General features: G+C 52.8%; 1 protein-coding gene across 1 annotated transcript in view; it reads left to right on the top strand.

Annotated features, from left to right (window-relative positions):
* Positions 1-12,579, top strand: part of LOC116937716 (intermembrane lipid transfer protein VPS13A-like) — a 43,659-nt gene extending 31,080 nt beyond the window's left edge. The window contains exons 9-11 of the mRNA XM_076057105.1: positions 6,355-6,468; positions 8,351-10,364; positions 12,498-12,579. Coding sequence (XP_075913220.1) covers positions 6,355-6,468; positions 8,351-8,509 — 273 coding nt within the window. The 3' untranslated portion in view covers positions 8,510-10,364; positions 12,498-12,579. The remainder of the gene's footprint in view (positions 1-6,354; positions 6,469-8,350; positions 10,365-12,497) is intronic.
* Positions 12,580-13,126: the final 547 nt, after the last annotated feature.

The following is a 13,126-nucleotide window of genomic DNA, read 5'->3' as shown; positions in this document are numbered from 1 at the left end:
TGTGTAACACTGTGTGTGTGTAACACTGTATGTGTGTATGTATGTATGTGAATGTATGTATGTGTGTGTGTGACTGTGTGTGTGTGTGATGTGTGTGTGTAACACTGTGTATGTGTGTGTAACACTGTGTAACACTGTATGTATGTGTGTGTAACACTGTATGTGAATGTATGTGTGTGTGTGTGTAACACTGTTTAACACTGTATGTATGTGTGTATGTGTAGCACTGTGTAACACTGTGTGTGTAACACTGTATGTATGTGATGTGTGTGTGTATGTGTGTGTAACACTGTGTAACACTGTGTGTGTGTAACACTGTATGTGTGTTTAACACTGTATGTATGTGTGTATGTATGTGTAACACTGTGTAACACTGTATGTATGTGATGTGTGTGTGTATGTGTGTGTAACACTGTGTCCGGCAAAACAACCCCTTACCTCCTCGCGGTGCCGGACGGGCAACTCTGTCGTGGACAGCGCTGTGGGGGGAGATCCAATTTTGATTGGCTCCTCCCCTCATGGCATATGTGTCCACCACAGGGGCTAAACGGGGGCTCTGGACGGGTGCGAGGGGCTGGTAACCCCTCCACCTTCAATTAATTACCACGAAACTACGAATTAAACTTAAATATGTAACAACTAAGCTTGTGCCGGAGGCCCCGGGGGGCCAGGCGTCTATGACGTCTCCTGGCCAAACCCCAATTGGCGGAGCCAGGAGATTGAATACCTACCCTCGGGGCTACTCCAGAAACAACGAAAAGCCACTACGGTTGGCCACGTGGAATGTTCGAACGCTCACTGCAGAGGAGAGGCTGCCACTCCTCTGTCGGGAGCTGGACCGGTACCGCCTGGATCTATGCGGCATTCAGGAGGTCCGGTGGACCGGCTCTGGCTCCTGCCACCATGAGGGGTGGACAGTTCTCTACTCGGGGCAGCAGACTGCCAAACAACAGGGTGTGGGTCTTCTTTTGAACAAAAGAATGAAGGGGGCGTGGGAGCGTGGCGGTGAGGTGTGGGAAGCTGTAAGCCCCAGGCTACTTTGGGCTCGCCTTCCCATCAACCGGAGGCGAGGAATGGTGGTCGTGGTTACTTATGCCCCCACCGAAGATGAACATCCGTGGAGGGATGCAGGCAAAGCCGATGAGTCAGATGCCTTCTATGACCTCCTGTCACAGGTGCTGGCTAAAGTGGCCCCTCGGGATAGAGTCATCATGTTGGGTGACTTCAATGCCCGAGTTGGTCATGATACTGGCACCTGGCCTGGAGTGATTGGAGGGCATGGGCCAGATCAGCTCAATAACAACGGTAGGAGGCTGCTAGATTTTTGTGCAGCCCATGGGCTTGTAATTACCAACACGCTGTTCCGGCATCGGCGCATCCACACAACATCATGGATGCATGCCGGGTCCAAGCAAGAACATCTGCTGGACTACATAGTGACGGACCAGCGAATGCGAGCCCATGTCCTTGACACCAGGACCTACCGTGGAGCTGATCTGCCCTCTGACCATCGACTAGTCATCTGTAAGATGCGCCTGCCATTCTTCCACTCCGGTGGTGGGTGTACACCCAGGACCCCATTCCAACCTAAAGTGGCCTGGTCTCAGTTATCTGATGAAAGTTGCAAGCGAGAATTTCATCATCGCTTGCGGCTGGGATTGGCATCGTCCCCGACTCCTCCTGATGTCGAGGGTAAATGGGCGAGGTTTAGGACTGTGACTCATGCAGCTGCAATGGCTGCTTTGGGTACGCGGTCCAGACCTCCCCAGACACCCTGGATGACAGAGGAGTTGTTCACGATGGTTGAGAAAAAGCGACAGGCCCACTGTCATCGGCTACAGAGTCCCACGTCAGAGAATGAGGAGGCTTACCGCAGCCTTCGCTCGGAGGTTCGGAGAGCCGTGAGGCGCTGCAAGGATGGGTGGTGGTCGCGGGTTGCTGAGGAGATGGAGTCTGCCTCAGTGGCCCGTGATCACAAATCTCTATTTAACTCCATCAAAAAAGTAACCTGCAGCGCCACACCTATTACCATAATTAGGGGAAAAAACGGCGATCCAATTTCCGACCCCCAGGAACAGGTTCGCAGATTTGCTGAGCATTTCTGTGAGGTCCTGGGGGAGGGAAAATCCCTCAGCCAGGAAAACATCGTGGCACAAAGTGAGGATGACCCTGCTGAGGCTGCGGTGCCTCAAATATTGGATGAAGTCACCCCCTGTGAGTGGCTGGCTGAGGTGCCATCTGCTGAGGAAGTATTGAAGGCGATCCGGAGTCTGAGACCAGGAAAGGCAGCGGGCAGAGATGATCTTCCAAGCGAAATGCTGAGGGAGGGTGGCGTTTGTGCACAGACTGCCCTATATGACATCATAACAACAGTCTGGACCACTGGACGGGTTCCGCAGGATTGGAAGGATGCCCTGGTGGTCCCCCTTTTTAAGAAGGGGGACCGCACAGACTGTAACAACTACAGGGGCATCTCACTCCTCAGTGTGCCGGGAAAGGTCCTGGCAAGGATTATTCAGCATCGCCTTGCCAGGCACGCTGAGGAGAGGCTTGCGGAGCCCCAATGCGGTTTCAGGAAAGGGCGGTCCTGCACAGATGCCATATTTTCTGTCCGTCTGCTACAGCAGAGGTGTAGGGAATTCCAACAAGACCTACATCTCTGCTTTATTGACCTGGTCAAGGCCTATGATACCATCAGTAGGCCTGGGCTCTGGGTCGTTCTTCGTGCTTTTGGAGTACCTGACCCTCTGCTCACGATCATTAAGGACCTTCATGATGGTGAGCGGGCCCGGGTAAAACTACGTGGCCGGGAGTCAGAGCCATTCCCTGTACACCTTGGGGTGCGACAGGGATGTCCTCTGGCTCCCACATTATTTAACATCTATTTTGACCACGTAGTTCGTGAAGCCTTCAATAGCTGTACCGGGGGAATCTCCATATGGTACAGATATAATGGGAGGCTAATCGATGCCCGGGTGCGGTCAAGGGATGGCTCCCTATTGCTCAACCACGTTATGTATGCTGATGACTTGGTAATAGCTGCTCAGTCAGAGGAGGAGTTGGAGACGCTGCTGCTGAGACTGGAGCGTGCCACTAAGAGGTGGGGCCTTACCATCAGCCCCACCAAAACCAAGCACCTGCCTGGGTATTTTGTACCATCGGACACTCCACCCCCACAACTCCCAATCGGTGATGGGGCAGTTGTGGAGAGAGTGGAGAGTTTCCCATACCTGGGCAGTGTGCTTATGACTGGCACCAGTTTAACCGCAGAGGTCTCACTCCGAATCAGTCGAGCGGCAATATCTTTTCATCGGTTGCGTAACGCTGTGTGGAAGCTACCTGGTCTGTCGCTCCGCACTAAGCTTCAGGTCTTCTCGGCCACGGTCATTCCCTCCCTTCTCTACGCTTGCGAAACGTGGACCCCCCTAATGGAACATCTTCGCCGGTTAGAAACATTTAGGCTGGCCTGCCTACGATCCATCCTGGGTTTAACCAGACTGGATTGTGTGAGGAGCTCACAAATCCTTGAAAGATCTGGGCAGGGTCCCATCGGTGAGCTCCTCCGGCAGGCAAGGCTGCGATGGCTGGGTCATGTAGCCCGCATGCCCAGCCACCGCATGCCGAAACAGCTTTTGTTTGGCCGGATTGAGGGGGCTAAGCGGGCGCGGCACGGGCTAGAGAAGAGATGGAGTGATGTGGTACAGGAGGACGTGGAGCTGAGTGGACTTGCCGATGACTGGTACCAGCGGTGTCAAGATCGGCCTCTGTGGAGGAGGCTCGTGAAGGATGCTACTGGGCAGTTGGAGGCAGTCGCCCTCCAACAACAACGGAGGGCGGAGGAGCGACGCTCACAACAGCGAGCGGAGCGCCGGGTGGCTAAAGCACAGCAGGTTGGCACAGTAGGGGGCACAGGTGGTGCATCAGCCAGTCATCTCAGTCAGTCGACCCGTGGCACCTGGGTCTGCCCCGTGACCTCCTGCCAGCGGGCGTTCGACACTTCACGTGGCCTCAGGGTGCACATAGCCTGGCACAAGCGTCGTGGTGACGTCACCGCCACTTAGTGGCGAATGGCGGTTGTTGTTGTTGTTGTTGTAACACTGTATGTGTGTGTAACACTGTGTGTGTGTATGTGTGTGTAACACTGTATGTGTATGTATGTGTGTGTATGTGAATGTATGTGTGTGTGTGACTGTGTAACACTGTGTAACACTGTGTGTGTGTAACACTGTATGTGTGTATGTATGTGTGTGTATGTGAATGTATGTATGTGTGTGTGACTGTCTGTGTGTGTGATGTGTGTGTGTAACACTGTTTAACACTGTATGTATGTGTGTATATGTAACACTGTGTAACACTGTATGTATGTGATGTGTGTAGCACTGTGTGTGTGTAACACTGTATGTGTATGTATGTATGTGTATGTGAATGTATGTGTGTGTGTGTAACACTGTGTGTATGTGACTGTGTGACTGTGTAACACTGTGTGATGTGTGTGTAACACTGTGTATGTGTGTAACACTGTGTAACACTGTATGTGTGTGTGTGTAACACTGTATGTGAATGTATGTGTGTGTAACACTGTGTAACACTGTGTGTGTGTAACACTGTATGTGTGTGTAACACTGTGTAACACTGTGTGTGTGTAACACTGTATGTGTGTATGTATGTATGTGAATGTATGTATGTGTGTGTGTGACTGTGTGTGTGTGTGATGTGTGTGTGTAACACTGTGTATGTGTGTGTAACACTGTGTAACACTGTATGTATGTGTGTGTAACACTGTATGTGAATGTATGTGTGTGTGTGTGTAACACTGTTTAACACTGTATGTATGTGTGTATGTGTAGCACTGTGTAACACTGTGTGTGTAACACTGTATGTATGTGATGTGTGTGTGTATGTGTGTGTAACACTGTGTAACACTGTGTGTGTGTAACACTGTATGTGTGTTTAACACTGTATGTATGTGTGTATGTATGTGTAACACTGTGTAACACTGTATGTATGTGATGTGTGTGTGTATGTGTGTGTAACACTGTATGTGTGTGTAACACTGTGTGTGTGTATGTGTGTGTAACACTGTATGTGTATGTATGTGTGTGTATGTGAATGTATGTGTGTGTGTGACTGTGTAACACTGTGTAACACTGTGTGTGTGTAACACTGTATGTGTGTATGTATGTGTGTGTATGTGAATGTATGTATGTGTGTGTGACTGTCTGTGTGTGTGATGTGTGTGTGTAACACTGTTTAACACTGTATGTATGTGTGTATATGTAACACTGTGTAACACTGTATGTATGTGATGTGTGTAGCACTGTGTGTGTGTAACACTGTATGTGTATGTATGTATGTGTATGTGAATGTATGTGTGTGTGTGTAACACTGTGTGTATGTGACTGTGTGACTGTGTAACACTGTGTGATGTGTGTGTAACACTGTGTATGTGTGTGTAACACTGTGTAACACTGTATGTGTGTGTGTGTAACACTGTATGTGAATGTATGTGTGTGTAACACTGTTTAACACTGTATGTATGTGTGTATGTATGTGTAACACTGTGTAACACTGTATGTATGTGATGTGTGTGTGTATGTGTGTGTAACACTGTGTAACACTGTGTGTGTGTAACACTGTATGTGTGTATGTATGTGTGTGTATGTGAATGTATGTATGTGTGTGTGTGTGACTGTCTGTGTGTGTGATGTGTGTGTGTAACACTGTTTAACACTGTATGTATGTGTGTATGTGTAACACTGTGTAACACTGTATGTATGTGATGTGTGTAACACTGTGTAACACTGTATGTATGTGTGTATGTATGTGTAACACTGTGTAACACTGTATGTGTGTATGTGTGTGTAACACTGTGTGTGTGTAACACTGTGTGTATGTATGTGTATGTGAATGTATGTATGTGTGTGACTGTATGTGTGTGTGTAACACTGTGTAACACTGTATGTATATGTGTGTGTGTAACACTGTGTAACACTGTGTGTGTAACACTGTGTGTGTGTAACACTGTATGTGTGTGTAATACTGTGTAACACTGTGTGTGTGTAACACTGTATGTGTGTGTATGTGAATGTATGTGTGTGTGTGTGTGACTGTATGTGTGTGTGTAACACTGTGTATGTGTGTGTAACACTGTGTGTATGTATGTATGTGTATGTGAATGTATGTATGTGTGACTGTATGTGTGTGTGTAACACTGTATGTGTGTATGTGTGTGTAACACTGTGTATGTGTGTGTAACACTGTGTAACACTGTATGTGTGTGTAACACTGTACGTGTGTGTATGTGAATGTATGTATGTGTGTGTGACTGTATGTGTGTGTGATGTGTGTTCACAGCTCGAGAAGTTCTCCCGTGATCTCGAGTTTCTCCGCTGGGACTTTGCGGACAGTTTGGAGGTTCCGCCCGGGGTGGTTGCCTACATCGAGTTCCTGCACGTCTCTCCCCTCAAGGTGGCGCTAGCCGCACTCACAGTGGCGCTACTCCTGATGGTAGCCCTACTGATAGGAGTCGTGGGTGGGTGGGTGGGTGGCCGTGTGGGTGGGTGGCCGTGTGGGTGGGTGGGTGACCGTGTGGGTGGGTGGGTGGGTGGCCGTGTGGGTGGGTGGGGTTCACGGTGACCGTGTGGGTGGGTGGGGTTCACGGTGACCGTGTGGGTGGGTGGGTGGCCGTGTGGGTGGGTGGGTGGCCGTGTGGGTGGGTGGCCGTGTGGGTGGGGTTCACGGTGACCGTGTGGGTGGGTGGGGTTCATGGTGACCGTGTGGGTGGGTGGCCGTGTGGGTGGGTGGGGTTCACGGTGACCGTGTGGGTGGGTGGCCGTGTGGGTGGGTGGGTGGCCGTGTGGGTGGGTGGGTGGCCGTGTGGGTGGGTGGGTGGCCGTGTGGGTGGGTGGGTGGCCGTGTGGGTGGGTGGGTGGCCGTGTGGGTGGGTGGGTGGCCGTGTGGGTGGGTGGGTGGCCGTGTGGGTGGGTGGGTGGCCGTGTGGGTGGGTGGGTGACCGTGTGGGTGGGTGGGTGGCCGTGTGGGTGGGTGGGGTTCACGGTCGCCGCACTCACAGTGGCGCTACTCCTGATGGTAGCCTTGCTGGTAGGAGTCGTGGGCGGGTGGGTGGGTGGGTGGCCGTGTGGGTGGGTGGGGTTCACGGTGACCGTGTGGGTGGGTGGCCGTGTGGGTGGGTGGGTGACCGTGTGGGTGGGTGGGGTTCACGGTGGGTGGGGTTCACGGTGACCGTGTGGGTGGGTGGGGTTCACGGTGACCGTGTGGGTGGGTGGGGTTCACGGTGACCGTGTGGGTGGGTGGGGTTCACGATGACCGTGTGGGTGGGTGTGTGGGTGGCCGTGTGGGTGGGTGGGGTTCACGATGACCGTGTGGGTGGGTGTGTGGGTGGCCGTGTGGGTGGGTGGGGTTCACGGTGACCGTGTGGGTGGGTGGGTTTCACGATGACCATGTGGGTGGGTGTGTGGGTGGCCGTGTGGGTGGGGTTCACGGTGACCGTGTGGGTGGGTGGGGTTCACGGTGGCAGTGTGGGTGGGTGGGGTTCACGGTGGCCGTGTGGGTGGGTGGCCGTGTGGGTGGGTGGGTGACCGTGTGGGTGGGTGGGTGGGTGGCCGTGTGGGTGGGTGGGGTTCACGGTGACCGTGTGGGTGGGTGGGTGACCGTGTGGGTGGGTGGGTGGGTGGCCGTGTGGGTGGGTGGGGTTCACGGTGACCGTGTGGGTGGGTGGGTGACCGTGTGGGTGGGTGGGTGGGTGGCCGTGTGGGTGGGTGGGGTTCACGGTGACCGTGTGGGTGGGTGGGTGACCGTGTGGGTGGGTGGGTGGGTGGCCGTGTGGGTGGGTGGGGTTCACGGTGACCGTGTGGGTGGGTGGGGTTCACGGTGGCCGTGTGGGTGGGTGGGTGGCCGTGTGGGTGGGTGGGGTTCACGTGACCATGTGGGTGGGTGGGTGAGTGACCGTGTGGGTGGGTGGGGTTCACGGTGACCGTGTGGGTGGGTGAGTGACCGTGTGGGTGGGTGGGGTTCACGGTGACCGTGTGGGTGGGTGGGGTTCACGGTGACCGTGTGGGTGGGTGACCGTGTGGGTGGGTGGGTGGCCGTGTGGGTGGGTGGGGTTCACGACGGCCGTGTGGGTGGGTGGGGTTCACATTGGCTGTGTGGGTGGGTGGGTGAGTGTCCGTGTGGGTCGGTGAGTGAGTGTCCGTGTGGGTGGGTGAGTGTCCGTGTGTGTGTGTGGGTGAGTGTCCGTGTGGGTGGGTGGCTGTGTGGGTGGGTGGCTGTGTGGGTGGGTGAGTGTCCGTGTGGGTGGGTGGGGTTCACGGTGGCTGTGTCTCTCCCCCAGCTCCACCTGTCTCTCTCTCTGACCGCTGGTGCCGAGGAGAGGAAGCGTGGAGGAGGAGGTGCCGGTGAAGGAGCTGAACTTCCCATCGAGAGCCTGAACATTCTGCTTCAGAACATCGGAGCTACACTCACAGACACCCACGGACTGGTGTTCAAGTAGGGCTGGGACAGTCACTCAGTCAGTCACTCAGTCACTCAGTCAGTCACTCAGTCACTCAGTCACTCAGTCAGTCACTCAGTCAGTCAGTCACTCAGTCAGTCACTCAGTCACTCAGTCACTCACTCAGTCACTCAGTCACTCAGTCAGCTGAACTTCCCATCGAGAGCCTGAACATTCTGCTTCAGAACATCGGAGCTACACTCACAGACACCCACGGACTGGTGTTCAAGTAGGGCTGGGACAGTCACTCAGTCACTCACTCAGTCACTCACTCAGCCAGTCACTCACTCAGTCACTCAGTCACTCAGTCACTCACTCACTCAGTCACTCAGCCAGTCACTCAGTCACTCATTCACTCAGTCACTCAGTCACTCAGTCAGTCAGTCAGTCACTCACTCAGTCACTCAGTCACTCAGCCAGTCACTCAGTCACTCACTCAGTCACTCAGCCAGTCACTCAGTCACTCAGTCAGTCACTCAGTCACTCACTCAGCCAGTCACTCAGTCACTCACTCAGTCACTCAGCCAGTCACTCAGTCACTCATTCACTCAGTCACTCAGTCACTCACTCAGTCAGTCAGTCACTCACTCAGTCACTCAGTCACTCACTCAGTCACTCAGTCACTCACTCAGCCAGTCACTCAGTCACTCAGTCACTCAGTCAGTCACTCAGCCAGTCACTCAGTCACGCAGTCAGCCAGTCACTCAGTCACGCAGTCAGCCAGTCACTCAGTCAGTCACTCACTCACTCAGTCACTCAGTCACTCACTCAGTCACTCAGCCGGTCAGTCACTCACTCAGTCACTCACTCAGCCAGTCAGTCACTCAGTCAGTCACTCACTCACTCAGTCACTCACTTAGTCACTCAGCCAGTCACTCAGTCACTCACTCAGTCACTCAGTCAGTCACTCAGTCAGTCAGTCACTCAGTCAGTCACTCAGTCACTCAGTCACTCAGTCAGCTGAACTTCCCATCGAGAGCCTGAACATTCTGCTTCAGAACATCGGAGCTACACTCACAGACACCCACGGACTGGTGTTCAAGTAGGGCTGGGACAGTCACTCAGTCACTCACTCAGTCACTCACTCAGCCAGTCACTCACTCAGTCACTCAGTCACTCAGTCACTCACTCACTCAGTCACTCAGCCAGTCACTCAGTCACTCATTCACTCAGTCACTCAGTCACTCAGTCAGTCAGTCAGTCACTCACTCAGTCACTCAGTCACTCAGCCAGTCACTCAGTCACTCACTCAGTCACTCAGCCAGTCACTCAGTCACTCAGTCAGTCACTCAGTCACTCACTCAGCCAGTCACTCAGTCACTCACTCAGTCACTCAGCCAGTCACTCAGTCACTCATTCACTCAGTCACTCAGTCACTCACTCAGTCAGTCAGTCACTCACTCAGTCACTCAGTCACTCACTCAGTCACTCAGTCACTCACTCAGCCAGTCACTCAGTCACTCAGTCACTCAGTCAGTCACTCAGCCAGTCACTCAGTCACGCAGTCAGCCAGTCACTCAGTCACGCAGTCAGCCAGTCACTCAGTCAGTCACTCACTCACTCAGTCACTCAGTCACTCACTCAGTCACTCAGCCGGTCAGTCACTCACTCAGTCACTCACTCAGCCAGTCAGTCACTCAGTCAGTCACTCACTCACTCAGTCACTCACTTAGTCACTCAGCCAGTCACTCAGTCACTCACTCAGTCACTCAGTCAGTCACTCAGTCAGTCAGTCACTCAGTCAGTCACTCAGTCACTCAGTCACTCAGTCAGCTGAACTTCCCATCGAGAGCCTGAACATTCTGCTTCAGAACATCGGAGCTACACTCACAGACACCCACGGACTGGTGTTCAAGTAGGGCTGGGACAGTCACTCAGTCACTCACTCAGTCACTCAGTCACTCAGTCACTCAGTCACTCACTCAGTCACTCACTCAGTCACTCAGTCACTCACTCAGCCAGTCACGCAGTCACTCACTCAGTCACTCAGTCAGTCACTCAGTCAGTCACTCAGTCAGTCACTCAGTCACTCAGTCACTCAGTCACTCACTCAGTCACTCAGTCACTCACTCAGCCAGTCACGCAGTCACTCACTCAGTCACTCAGTCAGTCACTCAGTCAGTCACTCAGTCAGTCACTCAGTCACTCAGTCACTCACTCAGTCACTCAGTCAGTCACTCAGTCACTCACTCAGTCACTCAGTCAGTCACTCAGTCACTCAGCCAGTCACTCAGTCACTCACTCAGTCACTCAGTCAGTCACTCAGTCAGTCAGTCACTCAGTCACTCAGTCACTCACTCAGTCACTCAGTCAGCTGAACTTCCCATCGAGAGCCTGAACATTCTGCTCCAGAACATCGGAGCTACACTCACAGACACCCACGGACTGGTGTTCAAGTAGGGCTGGGACAGTCACTCAGTCACTCAGTCAGTCAGTCACTCAGTCACTCAGTCACTCAGTCAGTCAGTCACTCACTCAGTCACTCAGTCACTCAGCCAGTCACTCAGCCAGTCACTCAGTTACTCAGCCAGTCAGTCACTCAGTCACTCAGTCAGTCACTCAGTCACTCACTCAGTCACTCAGTCACTCACTCAGTCACTCAGTCACTCACTCAGTTACTCAGCCAGTCAGTCACTCAGTCACTCAGTCAGTCACTCAGTCACTCAGTCAGTCACTCAGTCAGTCACTCAGTCACTCACTCAGTCACTCAGTCACTCACTCAGTCACTCAGTCAGTCACTCACTCAGTCACTCAGTCAGTCGCTCAGTCACTCAGTCAGTCACTCAGTCAGTCACTCAGTCACTCAGTCACTCAGCCAGTCACTCAGTCACTCAGTCACTCAGCCAGTCACTCAGTCAGTCACTCACTCAGTCACTCAGTCAGTCGCTCAGTCACTCAGTCAGTCACTCAGTCAGTCACTCAGTCACTCAGTCACTCAGCCAGTCACTCAGTCACTCAGTCAGTCACTCAGTCACTCAGTCACTCAGTCAGCCAGTCAGCTGAACTTCCCATCGAGAGCCTGAACATTCTGCTCCAGAACATCGGAGCTACACTCACAGACACCCACGGACTGGTGTTCAAGTAGGGCTGGGACAGTCACTCAGTCACTCACTCAGTCACTCAGTCAGTCACTCAGTCACTCAGCCAGTCACTCAGTCACTCACTCAGTCACTCACTCAGTCACTCAGTCACTCACTCAGTCACTCAGTCACTCACTCAGTCAGTCACTCAGTCACTCAGCCAGTCGCTCAGTCACTCACTCAGTCACTCACTCAGTCACTCAGTCACTCAGTCACTCACTCAGTCACTCAGTCAGTCACTCAGTCAGTCACTCAGTCACTCAGTCAGTCACTCAGTCAGTCACTCACTCACTCAGTCACTCAGCCAGCCAATCACTCAGTCACTCAGCCAGTCAGTCACTCAGTCACTCAGTCAGTCACTCAGTCAGTCACTCACTCAGTCAGCCACTCAGTCAGTCACTCAGTCACTCAGCCAGTCACTCAGTCACTCACTCAGTCACTCAGTCAGTCACTCAGTCACTCACTCAGTCACTCACTCAGTCACTCAGTCAGTCACTCAGTCACTCAGCCAGTCACTCAGTCACTCACTCAGTCACTCACTCAGTCACTCAGTCACTCACTCAGTCACTCAGTCAGTCACTCAGTCAGTCACTCAGTCACTCAGTCAGTGACTCAGTCACTCAGTCAGTCACTCACTCACTCAGTCACTCAGCCAGCCAATCACTCAGTCGCTCAGCCAGTCAGTCACTCAGTCACTCAGTCAGTCACTCAGTCAGTCACTCACTCAGTCAGTCACTCAGTCACTCAGTCAGTCACTCAGTCAGTCACTCAGTCACTCAGTGATGTTGATGTTGGTGATGGTGGTGATGTTGATGGTGGTGATGTTGATGTTGGTGGTGATGTTGGTGATGTTGTTGATGTTGATGGTGGTGATGTTGATGCTGGTGATGTTGATGGTGATGATGCAGGATGGCCTATTTCCAAGTGAGTTATGAGTTCTCAACGCTGCAGAAACTCCTCGCTGATGCTACAAAGCACTACACCAATCAGGTACTCACCAACTCACTCACCTACTCACTCACCTACTCACCAACTCACTCACCTACTCACTCACCTACTCACCAACTCACTCACCTACTCACTCACCTACTCACCAACACACTCACCTACTCACCAACTCACTCACCAACTCACTCACCTACTCACCAACTCACTCACCAACTCACTCACCTACTCACCAACTCACTCACCTACTCACCAACTCACTCACCTACTCACCAACACACTCACTCACCTACTCACCAACACACTCACCAACTCACTCACCTACTCACCAACACACTCACCAACACACTCACTCACCTACTCACTCACCTACTCACTCACCTACTCACCAACTCACTCACCAACTCACGCACCTACTCACCAGCACACTCACCTACTCACTCACCTACTCACCAACTCACTCACCTACTCACTCACCTACTCACTCACCTACTCACCAACACACTCACCTACTCACTCACCTACTCACCTACTCACTCACCTACTCACCAACTCACTCACCTACTCACTCACCTACTCACCAACTCACTCA

The sequence above is a fragment of the Petromyzon marinus genome, chromosome 79 (assembly GCF_048934315.1).
Source record: "Petromyzon marinus isolate PM22_M1 ecotype Great Lakes invasive population chromosome 79, UKy_Petmar_22M1.pri1.0, whole genome shotgun sequence".
NCBI lineage: Eukaryota > Metazoa > Chordata > Hyperoartia > Petromyzontiformes > Petromyzontidae > Petromyzon > Petromyzon marinus.
This window is presented reverse-complemented; position numbering and strand designations above follow the sequence as displayed.